This window comes from Danio rerio, chromosome 1 (genome assembly GCF_049306965.1).
Source record: "Danio rerio strain Tuebingen ecotype United States chromosome 1, GRCz12tu, whole genome shotgun sequence".
Taxonomy (NCBI): Eukaryota; Metazoa; Chordata; class Actinopteri; order Cypriniformes; family Danionidae; genus Danio; species Danio rerio.
In genome coordinates this window covers 15,872,098-15,891,577 of record NC_133176.1, presented here as the reverse complement: position 1 = coordinate 15,891,577, position 19,480 = coordinate 15,872,098, and the positions used below count along the sequence as shown (strand labels likewise).

Genomic DNA, 19,480 nt, shown 5'->3' with positions numbered 1-19,480 from the left:
TTTTCATAGTATATGTATTAATTCTGGTATATTTACCATAAATTGACATATCTACAATTTGGTAGAGGTTGATATTTTAAAAACTTTTTACATTAAAAACTTTTTTTGCAGGGATAATTTTTGTAATTTAAATATTTGCATACTAACCACAGGGAATATATATGCGTATCTATTTAGGGTGACGCAGTGGTGCAGTGGGTAGCACGTTCGCATCACAGCAAGAAGGTTACTGGTTCAAGCCTCGACTGGGTCCGTCAGTTGGCATTTCTGTGTGGAGTTTGCATATTCTCCCTGTGTTCATGTGGGTTTCCTCCAAGTCCAAAGACATGTGGTACAGGGGAATTGGGTATGCTAAAATTGACCATAAATGTGTATAGATGTTTCCCAGCGATGGATTGTGGCTGGAAGGGTATTCACTGCATAAAACATACTGGATAAGTTGTTGGTTTATTCAGCTGTGGCGACCCCAGATTAATAAAGGGATTAATAAAGGGACTAAACTGAGAATAAAATGAATGAATATGTCTATATATCTATGGCTCCAGATGGCCAGTCATCCACTGCACCTTGGTCCCATATTCATTTCAAAGGAGCGCTACCCTGTACTAAAATGATGGCTCTATTGACACATTACTTCCAATAGAAAACAACAGCTTAGGCGACATCTAATGTAAATATCTGACTTTTTTCAAACTAGAGGTGTGAAAACACCCTGCTGAGACAGGGGGGTTCGTGGCCCTGAGATCAAATTTCAGCATGGAGATTGGATGTCTGTACCAGCCTATATGGGGCGGTGCAAAGTGACGCCTTGAGTTTTCAGCAAATTGGTGCATTAATTCATAAGAAAGGCTTAATGGTTTGAACCAATCAGCGAGCTCTATTGTGGATGAGATGCAACTTCATTAATATGCATGATGTAGCTGCAAAGACTCTTTTACCTGCGTTACAGTGTTCAGAGAGACGCAACGTTGCGTTGCTAACCTTAATTCAAACCAGAAGGAGAATTGTAGGAGACATGGGTCGTCATTGTTGCGTTTGTAAGTGTGCAGTAACAAAGGGTTTGTATCCATTTCCCCGCGATAAGAGCGCAGCTCTCGCATGGATCCAAGCGGTTGGATTACAGTGGTGTACTAGCACGAATCAAAAATATGTCTGTAAGGAACATTTTTCACCCGAGAGCTTTAACAATCTGGAAATGGTGAAATCCGGATTTGCTACTCGACTCACTTTAAGGAAAGACGCTGTTCCACATCCTGTTGATTCTCCTGTCTCTACGGATTTGGTAAGTGTGTGGTCAACGTTCATTGTTTATGATTATCTAGATGCCAAAGTTAGTATCGTCAGTTCTCGTAACTAGTTTTTAAAGGCACACCTTTTTTAACGTTACCTTTGTTAAATATAATTAGTTCACAGTGTAATATTCAGATGGCGTCATGGCGAAGTGTATCTCCTACACATCAATTGGTTTTTGAAGACAACCTCGTGAAATGCCTGAAGTTACTAAGTAGTTTACAGTAATATTACTTTGGACTAAAAATGATTTATTTTAAATAAATCGTGTCTGTTCGGTGTCTTTTTAGACGGGTGTACCACAGTTACTGCACATCCGTCACCTGAGAAGTGCGGTCACGGTGGGCTGGGTGACCGACGTTTTGCAGCAGCAGCAACATGTCAAAAGGTTGTTTTTTCACACCGCACTGTTGGAAATTAATAACTTTAGTTGATCAATACATGTTGTATGTCAATACAGACGTTTATATTTTATTTTTTAAATGTAAAAGAGTACAGTTCACACCTGAGCTCACCTGGCGAGTGGCGATGTAATAGTTTTTGTGCCCACCGTCACGTAAAGTATAATGCAGATTATCTGTTGTTGTTTTTAACTTTAGTTAGGTCTAAGCATGGAGCTGTATTTTCTTGAAAGAATTTTAATTTTATTACCATTTCAGCTTCTATGGCCATGTCATGGCAAAAAAAAAAAGATTAAGTTTACCACGTTTTATAAATACACATTTTTTATAATTATAAAAATATTCTAACAATTAAAAGTCATCAACTGCAGCAATAACTAATATACAAGGTAAAATACATAAATAATAATGATAATATACAAAGTAAAAATCTAAAACAGTTTTTAAGGTTTCCTTTTGATAAAAATTTTACAATTTTAGATAGATTCACATTTAGAAATATTTCATTTAAAGTCTCTCCAGATAAAAACGTCTGATAACATTAAAAATGGGGCATTCCACAAGAATATGTTTAAAGGTTTGGTTTCTGTTTTGGTATTGACATTTTGATGATTAATCTCCTTTGAGTAAATCTTCATGTGTGAGTCTCGTGTGTCCAATGCGGCATCTTGTATAAACATAATCTCATCATCTCTTGACTTAAAAAATAAATTAGATTTTCTTCCTATTTCTGGTTATATTTCAAAAAGTTTATTATCTGGGCAGAGATACCATTCTGTTTGCCATTTGTTGAGAATACAGCCTTTTATTAGTGCCTTTGGATCCGAGGGGGGGATTTTACACTGCTTCAGCTTTCCTGCTAGGGCTGTTTTGGCAACATTGTCGGCTTGTTTATTCCCTGGTAGTTCGGTATGTCCTGGCATCCAGCTGAAGACTTTATTATAAAACTTTCTCTGTAGTTCTTCCACTCCAATACAAATGTCGATAATAATGAGATGCTCCAGTTTAAAAGAATTCAATGTCTGTGACAAGATTTTGAGTAAGAAAAAATACTAAAATTGTGTCCTTCAGCATTTTAATGTGTTCTAAAGCTAAAAAGAGAGCCTTTACTTCCGCTGTAATAATTGAGCTTTGATCTGTAATGCGAATACCGTGTGATTGATCCATTACTATTGCTGCAGAAACATGACTGTCCTTTTTTGATCCATCTGTATATTGGTTTACGAGTAGGATAAAAATGTCTTATGTCAGCAACTGCTTGTTGATATGTAAAATGTAAAATGAAAATAAGTCTCCTAACAGTCTTAAGGGTGATATATAAAGAGGTTATTTTAATTTTATGTTCACATAATTTATACTTCAATACTTAATGTGAAAACATGGCTTATGAAAACTACTAAAACCTTCAGTTTTAGTCATTTCCATGAATCATGTTTTTTCATTTGTACTCTTCAACGATTGATTCAACTTGATACATGATATCAGTTTTTCATAAACATCCTGCTGCTGCCGTGTAACAGGAGGAGTATGGAGTAGAGATTTTCAATGGTTGTTGTCTGCTCTCAAATTTACCCATGGCATTTGTCTGTTATTTTCTTTTTGTGTGCATAACTTCCATCCATACTCCAAGCATTACACATCTTTTTAATAAGTTTTCTGTTCTGATCTCAAGCCTAGGTAAATATTTGAGGCCACATTTTTATGATTTATGACTCAAGCCATCGTGTAGACTTCTTACAAATTTTTTACAGTATTTTAAAAATACAAGACACTAAAGTATTTTAATATAAAATATTAACCCATTTTTATAAACATTATCAAAAACAAATGACAAAATGCCATTATGTTTTTAAAATGCGTATTTAAAATACTTGTATCATAAATACTGGCCATCTCTGGCTGTGGGTCAGATTAGCTCAAATAAGTCTAAACGTTCTAGGTCTTCATTATAAGTCTTTATTATTTCAAAGTCTTTACATTTAAATTATGTTGACAGCTAGTGGTGTTACGGATCAAAAATCTCACGGTTCGGATCACATTATAGTTTTTTAGTCCCGAATTTAATCATTTTCCGGATCAGCCTAAAAGGGACAGAGACAAATGTAATTTGCTTTATATTTATTACAAAAACAGTACTGCAAGACACTTTTAGTTTTAACAAACATAACTTAGAACCTGTAATTTTATTAAATATAAAATGAAAAATAGTCAGCTAAATAAAATTAAATATTAAATTATTCAGTACTGTGACAAATTCACTGTTACCACTACTGTTAACGCTGATAACGCTAAATCTATAAAGTGTATATTTAAATATATATTTAGTCTCATTTTTAATAAATAATTAATTTATTCACTTATAAAACTTTGTTTCATTGCTAAATGTGTAATTTTTGAAGAATTATTCAGTGGCATATTTTTTTGGCTGCCACCTATTGGTTAAATAATATAATTGCTGTGTACAACTTTAATTTTTGAGCATTGTTAAATGCTCATTATAGTGATATATATATATATATATATATATATATATATATATATATATATATATATATATATATATATATATATATATATATATATATATATATATATATATATATATATTATCTTTACCATAAACATCAGTGGTTTTATCTGAACTATAAAGTGTTAAATGTACTTCTGTGCTATTTGACTGTAACTTCATAACTAACTCAAAACACTAAAGACTCAATCTTTTAGGATTAATAAACATATGCAAATCACCATCGTTTATAATTTGTTGCGTGGGTGTTGAGATCCCAAACTTTTACCTATTAATTATGCAGCTTATACTGAATGCATTAATGCAGTATAAACAAGTAGTGACAAAAAAACACCTTTAATGACCTAAAAAACCCACCACATCCCGAAAAATCTACCACAACTTCTTCCATCATCATGATATTTAACAGGAAAGCCAAAAAACTTTCATACATATTATTTTAGTGACGTGAGCGGCAGTCTCTCTCTGCGATGGTCACAAATTTAAGAATTAATCTGTTGGCCGTGTGTTTCGAAGCGTGGGTTGTGATCTGAACAAATCCCAGATCAACTGTAATCTATTACACAACTCTTTAAAATACCGGTTCATTAGTTATTGTAATTACTCACATACACTATGAAAGATCAGTCATTTTTTCCCATATTTTTTTTTATTTTTTGCTCTAAATCAAATTTGGTACGTTTTGGTTGTTGGTTTGATTCATAATTTTTGACACTAAATGAACACTTGGGAAAATGAATGGAAGAAAGGCTTCCCGTGTCAATGAAAAAGTGGATGGGCACAAAAAAGTGTGAAATTTGATGCAAGAAAACCAATTGTGGAAGTTGCTCTAATCAAAAAAACAACCTTTAGAAACTATAATGGGGCACTTTAACCTGCTATGCTAGTATTTTTTTTATTGTTTACAAAGCAGGTTTTTATTAATTGTGCAATATTTGTTTACAGAGACCAATTCCTCGACAGAGCAGTGGCTTGGGCAAGAGGAATAGGAAGACTGTAGCAACTTATATGCATTCAAAGGTACGGACATGCAAACGTCATTTTTCCTCGTAGGGTTGTCACGATACTGGAATTCAAAACCAATCGGTCTTGAAGTTTTAAAAATGTCCATTTTCTGCAAACATTTATGTGGAGCACGCTCTTAAACAGCGCTGATTTGCCATTGTGTTCACATGCTCAACAGAAATGACTGTGATTGGTCGTGAAAGTCATCAGTTCACCAAACCCAGCGATACAGAATTTACTGAATGTATCCGCAGATACAGGAACACTGGAGCATTGCAAAGTCACGTCGATCCGCTGTTGAATCAAAGCTTTAAACCAGTGTTTTTGTGGTTACACGTAGTAAACGGTGCTGAGTTCGGTAAACTGATGACTTTCAGGGCCAATCAGTCATTTCTGTTGAGCATGTGAACATAAAGGCAAATCAGCAATGTTTAAGAACGTGCTCCACAGCGCTTAACTGTTTGCAGGAAATGGATGTTTTTAAAATTTCAGTACGGATTGATATCGAATTCCAGTTTCGTGACAACCCTAGTCTGTTGGTTATTTTGATTTCCAATGACTCTTTCTTTGCTCCTCTAAATGCCAACAGCGAAAATCAGTTTCAGTGGCTCCAACAATCACCGTGGTTCCAGGCGTCACCGTTTCTCCAGCAGTCACCATGGTTCCAGCTGTTACTGTGGTTCCAGCAGTTAACGTGGTTCCAGCAGTCACCATGGTTCCAGCAATTCCTGTGGTTCCAGCAGTCACCATGGTTCCAGCAGTTCCTGTGGTTCCAGCAGTTGCAATGGAGGGTTTTCTCACTTCTGCTTTGGTTCCTAAGAAGAACGCTACAAATAATGTGGATTGCAATTTAGTTAGCAGCGATGAAGAACTTGATTTCTGTGACCAGGACAGTGTGGCATTCAGTGTGGACAGCTCAGCAGAAGACATGTTTATTGATGATATAGATCCTATTCTAGACCGGTGGGTTTTTACCTTTAAATGTTTTATTATTGTATTTGTATGATTTAGTAATACAAAAAGCCTGAAGGCATGCTGTGAAGATTATTTAAAGTAAACAAAAAATAATAATTTATGGCCTAACCTGACTTTGGTTACCAGTTCATATTAGTTGTGAAGTATTTAACAAATTATCTGATGATTTCTTCTTGTGCCATGCAGTAGGCCTTCATCAGACCTTTACCTGCCAGAAGAGGACTACGATTCAAAAGACGCTCCACAACACAGAAAGAGACTTTGCCTGTCTTCTGCTGAAGGAGGCGACAGGAAAAGTGAAAATGGTTTCTATTGGACTGAAACAGAAAAGTGGCAAAGCTCAGATGAAGCAGACGTTGAGCCACCTCTGCTGGTCTTCACACCCAACCAAAATCCTGGCCCTCAGATTCTACCAAACAGGTGCTCCAGCGCTCTGCAGTTTTTTCAGCTCCTTTTCCCAAAGTCAATGTTTCAGACCATTGCAGGCTACACAAACAGCTATGCAGCCAAGTACGAAGAGAGAAAGGGCAAGTTGTGGAACTTCATTAGTCAAAGTGACATGAAGTCGTACGTAGCGCTGGTAATTTACATGGACATGTTCAGATGCTCTTCACTATCAGACTATTGGAGTGAGTCCCAGCACTTCAGTCTGTCCTTTCCTGCAAAAATCATGTCTTACAGGAAATTTCTGTCCATCTCCAAAGTTCTTCATCTGAGCGAAAGCAGAGAGGACGAGAAGAACATCTTAAAGAAGGGAACAGCAGGTTGTGAACGTCTGGGTAAAATCCAGCCTCTGTACCAAGTCATTAGGGAGTCCTGCAAATCATACTTTCATCCCTTTCAGAACATCACCATTGTTGAACGAATGGTCAAACCACAGGCTGGAACTGGACTCAAACAAAGCCTGAAAAGCAGATCTCCAAATATGGGGTTCAAACTCTTTGCACTGACAGACTGCACCTGCGGCTATACGTGGGACTTCTTTATTCACGAGGGGAAGTCGTGTGCGTCACGGAGCGAGGGATTGAGCTATGAGTCTGTGATGGCGTTAGTGGATGAGAATATGTTGGGTTCTGGGTACAAATTGTTTGTAGACAAGTTTTACACCAGCCCCACACTCTTTACAGACCTTCTGGACAAAAAGGTCTTGGCTTGTGGCCCTGTTTGGCCAAACAGGACCGGTTACCCAAAATCAGCTAAGAACAAGCTGTTATCGAATGCTCCACGTGGCACCATGCGTTGGATTAGACAAGACAAGCTGCTGTTTGTTGAGTGGAAAGACTCCAAGGAGGTGCAGATGTGCTCTTCATTCCATAAAGCCTATGAAGGTGATACTGTGCAGAGGAAGGTGAGGCGGGATGGACATCGAACCCTTGAGGAGATCCCCGTTCCAGCTGTGGTGCTGGACTACAGCAAGTAAGTAATATCAGTGTTTCCTCTAGGATTTTTTCCAGCTGTGGTGGCAGGCCTTTTACACAGATCTTCCTTATTGTCTTATTGTTGATCAGACAGATGTTTTAGATTTTGACATCTGCTTTTGTTTTGTCTTCATGCAGGAACATGGAAGCAGTGGATTCATCTGATTGCGTCACTGAACATTTCAGAGCCATACATAAACCCAAAAAGTGGTATCAATGCATGTTTTATCACTTTCTGGACATCGCTGTAGAGAATGCCTTCATCATGCAGGAACTAGTGACCAAGGGAAACGGCAAGAAGCCTTTAACACGAAAAGCGTTCTTGCAAGCCCTCATTTTAGAGCTTACAGATATAGATAGTCTGGATTCTGCAGCAGGTCCCTTGACTCTCTCTTCATCAGGATAATCCTCAGCTACATTCCACAGGTCATGCTGACAGCGCTGCTGGGAGAAAGTGTTACCTCCAGTCATGTGTAACATGATATGAGGATGTTCTTTCAGCCTGAGATGCACCATTCTAATGACGGCTTAAAAAAAGTTTCTGTGGCCTCGTTGTGGCCTCTTTTTTTTTTTTTGGTCAGGAGGTGATTTTGATCTAACACTGGTTCAGGATGTTGACTATTATTTTATTCTTCAACAGACATTTTTAATCCTAGCAAAAGTAATAAAAGATTGTCCTTAAACTATGCAATTCTGCCACACTGCAAGAACATTTATACAGAAATCTACTACAAATGACAATGAAAACATTCTTTTTATATTGTGGTTATACAGGCCTGAAAGGGTGTTTTATCACAAGAGGAAAGTGTCAATCTTCACCACATCACTCAAATGATTTATTCTGCCTGCACTGATATAAATATTATGAAAATGTGTTCAGAACTTTACTTTGTAAAAGTTGTAACAGTTGATCTTATAATGAATACAATTAAATTTCAGTGTGCACACATTTTCAGCAAAATAAATTGCATTTTGTTTTAATTTTATGCAAGTTAGCCCATATTTAAGTTAGATTTTTTTAAGAACGAAATTTTGCCACTTTTGCTTACACATTAAATAAAGATTGGTGACTAAAACTACATTTTTTTCCACAATTTGAAAATTTTAAATAGTCTCGTAAAAATCATACAGTATGCCAGTTGAGGCCAATTAATAAAAATATGATACAGTACACTGGTTCATATGTAGTGTTTATTACATTGGGTTTATGTGCATTCGCTGATTGAAGCTGAGGTGAAAATGCCTATATAAGAACAGAAGAACACCTACAAGAAATCTTCCCGCAAAATTATTGTGTACTTTTATGACCTTAAGTTAAAGTGCTGTAAAGAGAGAATGCTTTTAAAAAATAAAGCTGGTAAATTATTTTATTTTTAATTAAGGTTGAATCAACATTTGGTGTGGCTAGCCTTTGTTTTTTAAGCAGCTTTTGTCTTACACCTGCTCAAGATTTTTTTAGGTAGCTTTGCATGTAGGTTTCTAGATCTAGAAGCCTCTTGAAGATCCGGATTTAGTCTCAGTTCTGTTTCTTCATGGTGATGGTGAGCATTTGCTGCATCTTGTGCAAACAAATATCTTTTTACTAATTGCACAAATAATGTTAGGAAGTCTAAACTGTTGTTTATGACACACTACAGAAAAAAAAACCTGCAAACAAAAACATCTTTTGTGTTTGACAAAAGAAAGTCAAACTGGTTTGGAACAACTGGAGGAAGAGAAAACAAATGAATTTTTTTTGTGTGAAATGTCCCTTTAGAACAAAACCGCGCTAGTCACTTTCATAGTATGGCAGCCTGAAAATTGTGAAAAGGTTTATTACGAATATATCCTGATATGCTGAAAATGTCCTTCAAATTAAAATGTTGATCCTTTTTCCTGTTTATCCATGTAAGGCAGCATTGACATGATCTGCATTCTATAAAGCTCTGTAAAAAGTATGAGTGACTTGGCCCCCTGACCACACTAACGTGATTACGTTAACTCTGGCTTCAAGAGCAAACGCTTGATTTTGTCTTGAGTTTTTAAACTTGGAGTTTTGAGTCTAGTCTTTGAATCTGCATATTATCCTATTTGTGGTGCTGTCAGTTTAGATAGTAGACTTTAAGATCAAGTTTATTTTACTGTAAGCGTGTCTAATTGGTTTGAAGGCACTGACTGAAACGTGAGTTAAAAAACAGTTACGTTAACAAAGACATGCAAATACACAAGACATGTCACTCATATCTAGGCCCACACGGTATCTGCGCGCGCAGAATTCCGCAGATTTTCCGCAGAATTCCACAGATTTCTGGAGATTTTTAGCCCATTATTAATTCTATTTATTTACTTAAGTAAATGTGTAAATATGAATTTATTCAGTAATTTATTACTTTTTATTTAATATATTAAGGTTTTAGTTATGATACTCCGCTGGATACTCCCAAAATAATTCCGCAGAAATCTGCAGATTTTTACCAAAATTCTCTGCAGAAATAGCAAAAAAATGTCCACAGATTCCGTCTGGCAATGCTCATATCTTATTGAATGGGGAAAAGTGTAATGGTCAATATGGTGAATAAAGCCCCGCCTAATAGTACAGGAGCCAATCATTGATCGCTATATGGCGAATAACTCCCGCCTTCTAGCACAGGAGCCAATCATTGATTGCTATAGACTGACGTTCCTCCGGGGGAGCGGACCAGACGTGAGTTTCTGTAGACACTTTTGTGTGATTATTTTGAATGTTAAAAAATGAAACCAAAGACACAGTTGTTGTATAGTTTTATTGTTGTTCCCTAATATGAATTTCAATCGTTAGCTTGGCAAGCAGTTTTGGAGAATTTGATGTTTTCCCATTCAGATAGAATGCCCGAGAATACAGCCCGAGAGGTATTTCAAAGATGGCCGCCGGGTGAAATGACTCGCCTTTAAGGGACGTTAGTCAACAACCCACTACTGTGAAGTCTGTGATATTGACGATATGATTTGAGTTGAGTGAGACGGTAAACTATTTTACTCAAAAATTGTGTAATATATAAACAAAACAAAAGATGGTAGTGTTTAAATTACCTAAAACATGCAATGGCCACTAATTCAACTGCTTGTCTAATTTTCAAACAGTGGAGACACTTTATATTCATCACACGATAGATCCAAAGAAAAATTCTGAAAAGACGCAACCTCTGCACAAGCGAAGAAGATATCTGTGACCAAGACAGTGTGGACATCACAGCAGAGGAAATGTTTATGGATGGCCTTGACTTTATTCTAGATCTGTAAGTCTTTTTGCACAATTCCGTGAAGGATATCAACCTTTTATTTATGATGCTGAATAATGTGTTTGATGTACTTCAAGGTTATTCAAAAATGTTTCAAGGTCTAGTTAATTTAAAAAAATAATAATAATAAAATATATATATATATATATATATATATATATATATATATATATATATATATATATATATATATATATATAATATCCATGTCAACATTTTTGTTAGTTATCAGTAGTTCATATTCAATTCAAATAAATTAATTAAATGGCTTATGGTGCTTATAATATTGAATATTATGTTCATCACTTTATTCCAGAAAACCCACATCATATAAATATTTTATAGCAATCTTTGGTCCTTAAAATACTTTACTCACTATCCTTACATTTGCTTGTACTTTCATGCACTGACTCATTTGCAAAGTAGGTGTGAAATTCAGTGCTAATTTTGTTTTGTTTCTTTGTTGTGCCTTGCAATAGGCCTTCACTTGAAATTTACACACAAGAGGAGGACTGTGAGAATTGTTTTGACATTACAAAGGCAAATTAATAAAAAAAACATTTAGGACAGTGTCAAAACAGATAGTTAGTATGGGCTTTTCTCCATGTTTATGATTCAGCATCATCAAAAACACACAGAGAACAATCTATCCATGGAAACAAGAACAAACACTTTATTTGATATGTCATGACATTTTCATGCTCCAGTGGAAACATGTGGTTTTCTTATTGACTGAGAATGACAACTCGTTTGATGAAATCATTGTCATCGAAACTGAGAATGTGTACATCCGGGGTCTAAAAATAAAGACCCCCATAGGAAAATTTATAAACGTTTGATGAACAGTCTCACTGTGTGGACAGACCTTAAACTGATAGTTCACCCAAAAATGAATATTTACTCACTATGTACTAACCCTCATGTGGTTTCAAACCTTTGAGTTTCTTTTTTCAGTTAAACACAAAAGATCTTTTGACAAATGTTAGAAACATTTGACTTCCATTTGGAAAAGCTCTATTGTTTTAAACAGGAGGAGGAAACTTAAACAGCTTTGTGTCAAATTCAAGATGAGTAAATGATTACAAAACTGTCAGTTTTGGCTAAACTGTCCATTTAAGAGGAAGGGTAGAAATCTTTCAGATTTAATTAATAAAATCATTATTGATGTTCAGAAGATGAACTAAAGTCTTGTGAGATCCAATCGAATAAGACTTGAGTAAATGGAGACTGTTTTCATTTTTGGGTGACCCAACAAAATCTGTGTATCTGATATGAAGTTTACACTCACCACATCATGACTTTTATTGACTAGTTTGAACACCAAGGGCCCTATCATACACCTGGCGCAAGGTGCGACGCAATTGTTGTTTGCTAGATTCAGCTTGGTGCAAGAGTCATTTTGCGCTCTTATGTGCACCCGTAGGTGTTCTGGCCTAAAAAATGAGGCGTGTTGCTATTTTGAGAAACTATAATAGACTGTTCTATAGACCAGAACAATTAATCACATTAATCACATTATTTAATATATGATTATTTATATTTGTTTTATTAAAAACAAGCTTAGATTTGTCCACCTGTCAGGTTTTAGACCATATGGGGCAAAGCATGTGTATTAGGATATACCTCCACACTTCCTTATTATTGTTTATTTATTCGTTTGCTGGAAATTAGAACTGAATTTAGAAATAGTTTTGAAACAAATATTTACGCTTAACAAACAAAATGAATTATGTATAGGCTAATGGATGTCTGTGCCTACAACACGCTTCCTTATCCACGAGAGCAAAAGTGAAAGTAAAGAATGAGGAGGCTCATTCTCACCTGTAGATGCTCTGTTTAACTCTTTACTCTCTAGTGAAGCATTCAGTTTTTCCACTTACAAAGTCCGTCATGTAAATAGCAAATGCGCAACACAACTGGCTCTTAAAGGGAATGGGAGATGAGACTCTGATTGGTTTATTCTCAAAACACACCTATAACTCATTAAGAGAATAAGCTCAACCCTGTAAGACCATGAGCCACGGCACAAAGCAGATTTTTCCATCCTTAAAATAGCAAAAGTGGATTCTGACATGCCCTTAATGCTTTTGCGCCCTGCGCTTTAGGCCTGGATTGTCAAAATAGTGCCCCTGAGGTTCATTGTCATTTTCTTCACACGCAGCGCACACACACACACACATGAACCGCGAGTTAAACGGAGGAAATAAGTCAGAATCATAAGACATAATCATGAAAAATGTTGACAGAGATTTTGTGTAACTATAATAACAGCGGAGCATTAATTAAATGCATATTTCCTGTGGAGCGATTGATTTGAGGTAGCCTGATATTTTTATTTGATCAAAGAAAAAAAACATGATTGGACAAACAGCAGACCACCAGCCTCCTCCACTGGACCAGCTCCATCTTCTGATCCAAATGTCTTTAAAATAAAGAGTTTGCAGGACTTTCCTTATAACCCAGAAAAAAGAAGTGGTAATGGCCTTAATTTCACTTCTAATCTTCAGTTTAGCCATTCAGTTCTTCAGCATTTTATAGCACTTGTTATTTAAGCACTTGTTACTGTTTAGAAGAAAACACTTTATTTGAAATGGAACTTTTAAATAAATGGTGCAAAGCATAATTGTTGAAGAGAGTCTATCTCAGTCTCAGTTTACCAGATTTTTAAACACTTTAAGCTCTTGTTACTTTATTTTTGTTATTATTGTCAATATTTGAAGTCCTTCTGTGCAGTTTCTCTCCAACCCCTCTCCCCACCCCCAAAAAGATGCTGAATAGTGCTTTTGTCCATTGTAAAAATGAAGAAGTGTTCCAAAAAAGACTTTCCATCTATATAAATATCTTTATTAAAATAATAATGATAACATATTTCATGTACAAAATCAGAAGTAGGCTATATTCTCAACATTATACTCTTTCTGAAGATAAATTACATAGAGCTACATTGCTAATAAATAAAGATTGACAATCGCTACATTTATACTTACACTTAAAAGGACAGTTCACTCAAAAATTTAAATAGTGTCATCAATTACTAACACTTTAAATTGTTCTAATGTTTAACAACAAAAGATGATAATTTTTTGAATAATGTTGGTTGTCAGACAGTTGCCATTGCCTTCTATAGAGGGCAAAATACTATGGAATTCAGTGGCTACCATACATTGTAATGCTACTTTAAATCATCAAAATATCATCTTTTTTTTCAACAGAAGAAGGAAATTCAGGTTTGGTATAAGCTCAAGTGTAAGTTGCTGATGACAAATTTAATTTTTGAGTGAAATATAACAAAATAAAAGGAATATAGCACTGTTTGCTTTAATCGTGTAAGTGGTTTCTTTAGATTATTTGACCTTATAGCTGTTTAATGCATGTAATACTCTCTGAGTTTTATAGACTAGTGGTTTTTGCTTCAGTAATCTTTTCGTTTTGTAATAATATGAATGGTCTAACTCGTCCAGTACAAAAATCTGTTGTTGCTTTGTTAGAAGTATTTGTAAATAAAAAAACTTCACAATTTGTCAATAGAAAAGCTGACACATTACCAATAAAACGCTCTCAGTCTTGATTATTTAAACAAAGTGACTGTTCAAATAATATGATGGTACCTGATAAAAAAAGGTCAAAACATTTTTTGATTTTTACATGCTGTAAAAGCCTATCCTTTTCAAGTGAACTTGATGATTAAGGTATCTTACCATATTATTTTTATAACAGAAAACAAAAGATTATAAATATCAGCATATGAAGCACTGTGTCTTCAAAGATTGCAGCAGAACTAGCTTTGACTATTTTCTGTTGGTTTGGACCTCTGTGTAAATACTGAAGTCTGATCGCTGCACATCCTTTTTCTTCAGCATTGAAGGTGTGTTCAGGGAGGCGTAACACACTTTTGCTTCACTCTGTGGGAAATCAAGTCATACATGTTTTCTTATTGATCTAAATGCCATAATCTATTAAATTTGTATCAGATATGTAATAATTAGGACACACTGGGATGTATATTTGTATGCAGTACCTCATAATATCCATTCTCAGTCTGTGTTGATGCAGAAACTACAAATAAAATCATCAGAAATTCATTCATTTAAAATCACTTTCTGAAATATAGCAGTGACATTTTTGCTGAAGTTCATTCAAATATTCATTTTATATATATATATATTTTTTGTTTTAGATTGCATGAGATTTTATTCTGTTTGTGCCATCAGAGTATTCATAGCTGCTGTATGGAACCTGATAGATCTGGTGGATGAACCGAGTTGAGGAGTAAGTGTTTACCTGTAGTTTTCTTGTGACAGAGGCAGTAGAGACAGACGGAGAAGAGGAGAACACACACCGAACACACACTGAACAGCAGAATAAAGCAGAGCCCACAGTCTGATGCAGGAAATCTGGAGGTGATGTTGATGTTATCTGTGTGTGAAGTCACTGACTCTGAATCAAACAAGCAAAGGTAAATGTCAAAAATATCATCTACATCTTTTTAAAAATATATGCTTAGTTCCTGTTTTTGTTGTTGTTGTTGTTGTTGTTGTTGTTATTATTATTATTATTATTATGACATTTTAAGGATATTGTCACTGCATTGGTCTTGGGCATCATTTTTAGCTATTAAATTTATTATTAAAATGTAGTTTTTTACTATTTAAATATGTAAATGATGACTAAAACACTTAACACTTATTAATTATACTTATACAGCTTTAATAATCTATAAATTGTCATAGTAATTGATCATACCACAAAAGCTAAACATTATTTTAAAATGATTTTTGAAGAATCGGGTGACATTTTCTAGAGTAATGATATTGAAAATTCTAAAATATATTTAAAAATATATAAACTTAGAAAACAGTTATTTATGGACATGAACATGTAAAACACACACACACACACACACACACACGTGTCATATTGTGAATGTTTTGTTTACCAACATTTACATGGAGATTTAAAAAATAATTTGTGTGTGTACTGTATTGTGTGTGTTATTTATTTTTAATTTTTTCCTAATTTTGGTTTAATGCTACCGTACATGCATGTATAAAATCTAACCACGATTTAAATTTAAAACACTATATATGGTTTACATGGTTTAACTATATTTTATAGTTAAACCATGGTAACTGAAAATCAACCGTTGTTTTGTTATGCAAACATTTTTACGATGGTATTTGTAGTAAAGCTGTGGTAATCAATATGCAACAAAACCTGGTTACTACAGTTCTGTATTAAATATGAATATTAAATATTTGTTTAATATTTTGTATGAATACTATTATAAAACCATCATTCATTTTTACAACAAAAATGCATGGTTACTACAACTTTATATTAACAATAATATAAAACGACCCACTGGTGAATACAAATCCTTTTTATTTTATAGTTTTACATATAGTAATCAATACGCAACAAAAAAACATGGTTTCTACACTTTTATATTAAAGATTTCTGTTTCTTATTTTATATTAATACTATTATAAAACCATCATCAATTTTCATGAGGGTCCAAAGTCAAAAAACGTTAATTTTGTATTTTTACAAATGGTGATCAATATGTGAAAAAACATGGTTACTACACTTTTTTATTAAATATTAATATAAAAATATTTATATTTAAATATTTATAGTTTATATTAATACTATTATACACATTTATATGAGGGTACAAATTTAAAAACTACTAGTGAAAATGTAAACTATAAACGGTTAAAGTCAGAATTATAAGCCCCACTTAGCATTTTTTTTCTTTTTTAAATATTTCCCAAATGATGTTTAACAGAGCAAAGAAATTTTCACAGTATGTCTGATCTGGTCTTTCTTCGAGAGAAAGTCTTATTTGTTTTATTTCAGCTAGAATAAAGCAATTTTTTAAAAATAATAAAACGAAAAAACATTTAAGGTAAAATAATTAGCCCCCTTAAGCTATATATTTTTCCGACAGTCTACAGAACAAACCATCATTATACAATAACTTGCCTAATTACCCTAACCTGCCTAGTTAACCTAATTAACCTAGTTAAGCATTTGAATGTCACTTTAAGCTGTATAGAAGTGTCTTGAAAAATATCTAGTCAAATATTATTAACTGTCATCATGGCAAAGATAAAATAAATCAGTTATTAGAAATGAGTTACTAAAACTATTATGTTTAGAAATGTGTTGAAAAAAATCTTCCCTCTGTTAAACAGAATTTGGGGGGAAAATAAACAATACTAATAATTCAGGGGAGCTAAATATATTTATTTATTAATTTCAGTAATATTATCGACTAAAATGAAAATGTTTATGTACAATACAGTTTGTAAAGTAATATTTTTCTATTATATGGAAGACATGCTTTGTTTACCAAATAAGTCAATCTAATAAGATTTGCATTGTAAACATTTAAAGTTCAAAAGTAATTTTTTATTTATTTCATATATTAAGTTTTAGTTAAGATACTCCCAAAATAATTCTTCATTTTACAAAATTCTACGCATAAATAGCCAAAAATGTCTGCAGATTCTGTCCTGCCCTAAATATGACCTACAGTTTCTTCTGTTTACCTAAATTGGCAAAATCAGCAAAAGTAGAAATGCTTTCTTACCGAAGACAGATAGACGCGTTGTCATGTTTCCATTCTGGTACTCAGAATTTGTCTTTACGTTTCTTTCATTAATGGCACAATAATACAATCCTTCATCAGAGACACTGACATTCTTTATATGTAGATCATAAGAGTTACTGGAGCTGTTGACCACTAAACTGAAACGAGGAAGTGTCTCTAAAAACATATTTGAGGGATCTATCACTAGAGATGGCTGATTCTCATGCGAGCAGTTTCTTATCCAAACAATGTGAGATCCAAACAGTACAGCGCAGTCAGAGTAGAGAGTGACGCTTTCTCCTGGGTTAACTCTCATGTTCACTTCTGTCCCGAACACTTTCTGCTCTTCACACAACAAAACACCTAAAGAACAAATGTAAGTTCAAATATGTGAAACAAGACGGTCAGTCCAATCAATACCACGTCACAGCATGAAAGATTTGATTTAAACCTGGACTTACAGAGAAGTGTAATGGCAGAAATCATTGCTCTCTCCATCTCAGACTGACAAGGGTCTTCAGTCTGCGTGTGGTCTAGTTGTCTCTGGTGGGAGGGATTTCTGCTAAAGGACTTTCACATACTTGTAAGTTGGGTTTGTTTGTTTCCTCTTGCTTAGACTGAGGGTGTTTATAAATTCTGATTTGAATTAGCATGGTTGATCATTTCTTGCGACTCACAAAACCTTGCAAACCTTAATGATGTAGGGTTTCATTCTGATAAAAAGTATAGTTGTTTTTATTACAGTCAGCACATCACAGAAGATCATTCAGGGCTCAGAGTTCAGTCAAACTGCAGATGAACTGCTGAATTGATATGTTGGTGACAACATGATTTTAAACGATTTGACTAAAAACCAATAGAGGAATTTTAGAAGCAAAACATTTGATCTGACCATAACAGGAAGCCAATACTGTTATATCCTGTCTCACCAGCCATGTTTAAAGCCTCTCTTAAAAAAAGAACACAAAAGCTTCTCTCATAGTGGGACTTTTTTTTGGTTTCGATAAACAGCCTCGCACCACACAGTTTTCCATTTAGGTTTGTCAGCTAAATATACAATGGGGCATTTACATCATATAAAGATTGTGGTTTTCCTGTTTCCGCATGATTAAATTTGATTCGCTTCCCTTTTCTCAGCAAGTTAAAGGTCTGATTGTATATCCTAATGTTTGCTGTCTCTCTTCTTATAATATTAATCGTCTTAAATATTAAGTCTGTACACATATAAACGCTGACTACGTTTACATGGACATCAGTAATTGAATTATTTGATTAAGGTGTTTACATGAGTTGCTTTTTCAATGTTCTTTTCATGATCCTATTTTACATGTTATAGCACATAATTAGATTAACGTCATTGTGTCTCCACGCTATCCACATTTCGTCCGGAGTTTTATGTAATTTCAAGTGTATCATTTTTAATTTGTCGACTTTAACTTCAGTTTGGCACTTTCACTTTCATTCAGGAATATTTCATCCATGCCCCCCTGTGACAAACGAGATATTGGATGCGAGTATGAACCACTGAATAAGTGTATTTTTAATGGAATTTTATGGCGCAAGCCGAATGGAAAAAATGTCCGCATTTCGCGATGCATGTGGTCCTTCAATGACTTGGTAGGTGCGAAGAATAGTGTCAAACAGCCGTGTGTGTATAGACTATCCGGTCGCAAAATGCGGTGAAAATCCTACACGACGATAATAGTTTGATTAATGAGCAATCTCACTTGAGTAGCAGTGCGATGTGACTGTATATCAGCACTGGTGGGAGGAGTTTGACCTCTGCCTTAGTGTCCCACCAGTGACGATATACAGCCACATCGCACTACTACTCGTGTAAGATTGCGTTTTTACAACAGTTCAACAGCAAAATCGTGTATATAAAAAAGAAAATCAAACATGGAGAGTGTAAAACCCCTGTTGTATTAGGAACTACTTTCTTCCACCATTCATTCATATCTGGAGCTGACGTCAGAACAGCAGAAACCGTTACTAATTCACCAATATCACTT

At 34.6% G+C, this 19,480-nt stretch overlaps 1 protein-coding gene and 1 long non-coding RNA gene across 2 annotated transcripts; one reads left to right on the top strand and one right to left on the bottom strand.

Moving 5' to 3' along the window:
- The first annotated feature begins 10,241 nt into the window (after positions 1–10,241).
- Positions 10,242–16,395, top strand: LOC141385272 (uncharacterized). Its single transcript, XR_012405558.1, has 4 exons — positions 10,242–10,299; positions 10,456–10,584; positions 10,716–10,870; positions 15,175–16,395. It is a non-coding gene; the product is annotated as an uncharacterized lncRNA (long non-coding RNA).
- Positions 13,189–18,039, bottom strand: LOC101882365 (uncharacterized). Its single transcript, XM_021471138.3, has 5 exons — positions 17,930–18,039; positions 17,469–17,831; positions 15,155–15,310; positions 14,892–14,929; positions 13,189–14,775 (listed from the first exon to the last, which is right to left on the bottom strand). Exons 1-5 carry the CDS (start codon positions 17,964–17,966, stop codon positions 14,662–14,664), a joined length of 708 nt encoding a protein of 235 aa, XP_021326813.2. The 5' UTR covers positions 17,967–18,039; the 3' UTR covers positions 13,189–14,661.
- Between the last annotated feature and the right edge of the window lie 1,441 nt (positions 18,040–19,480).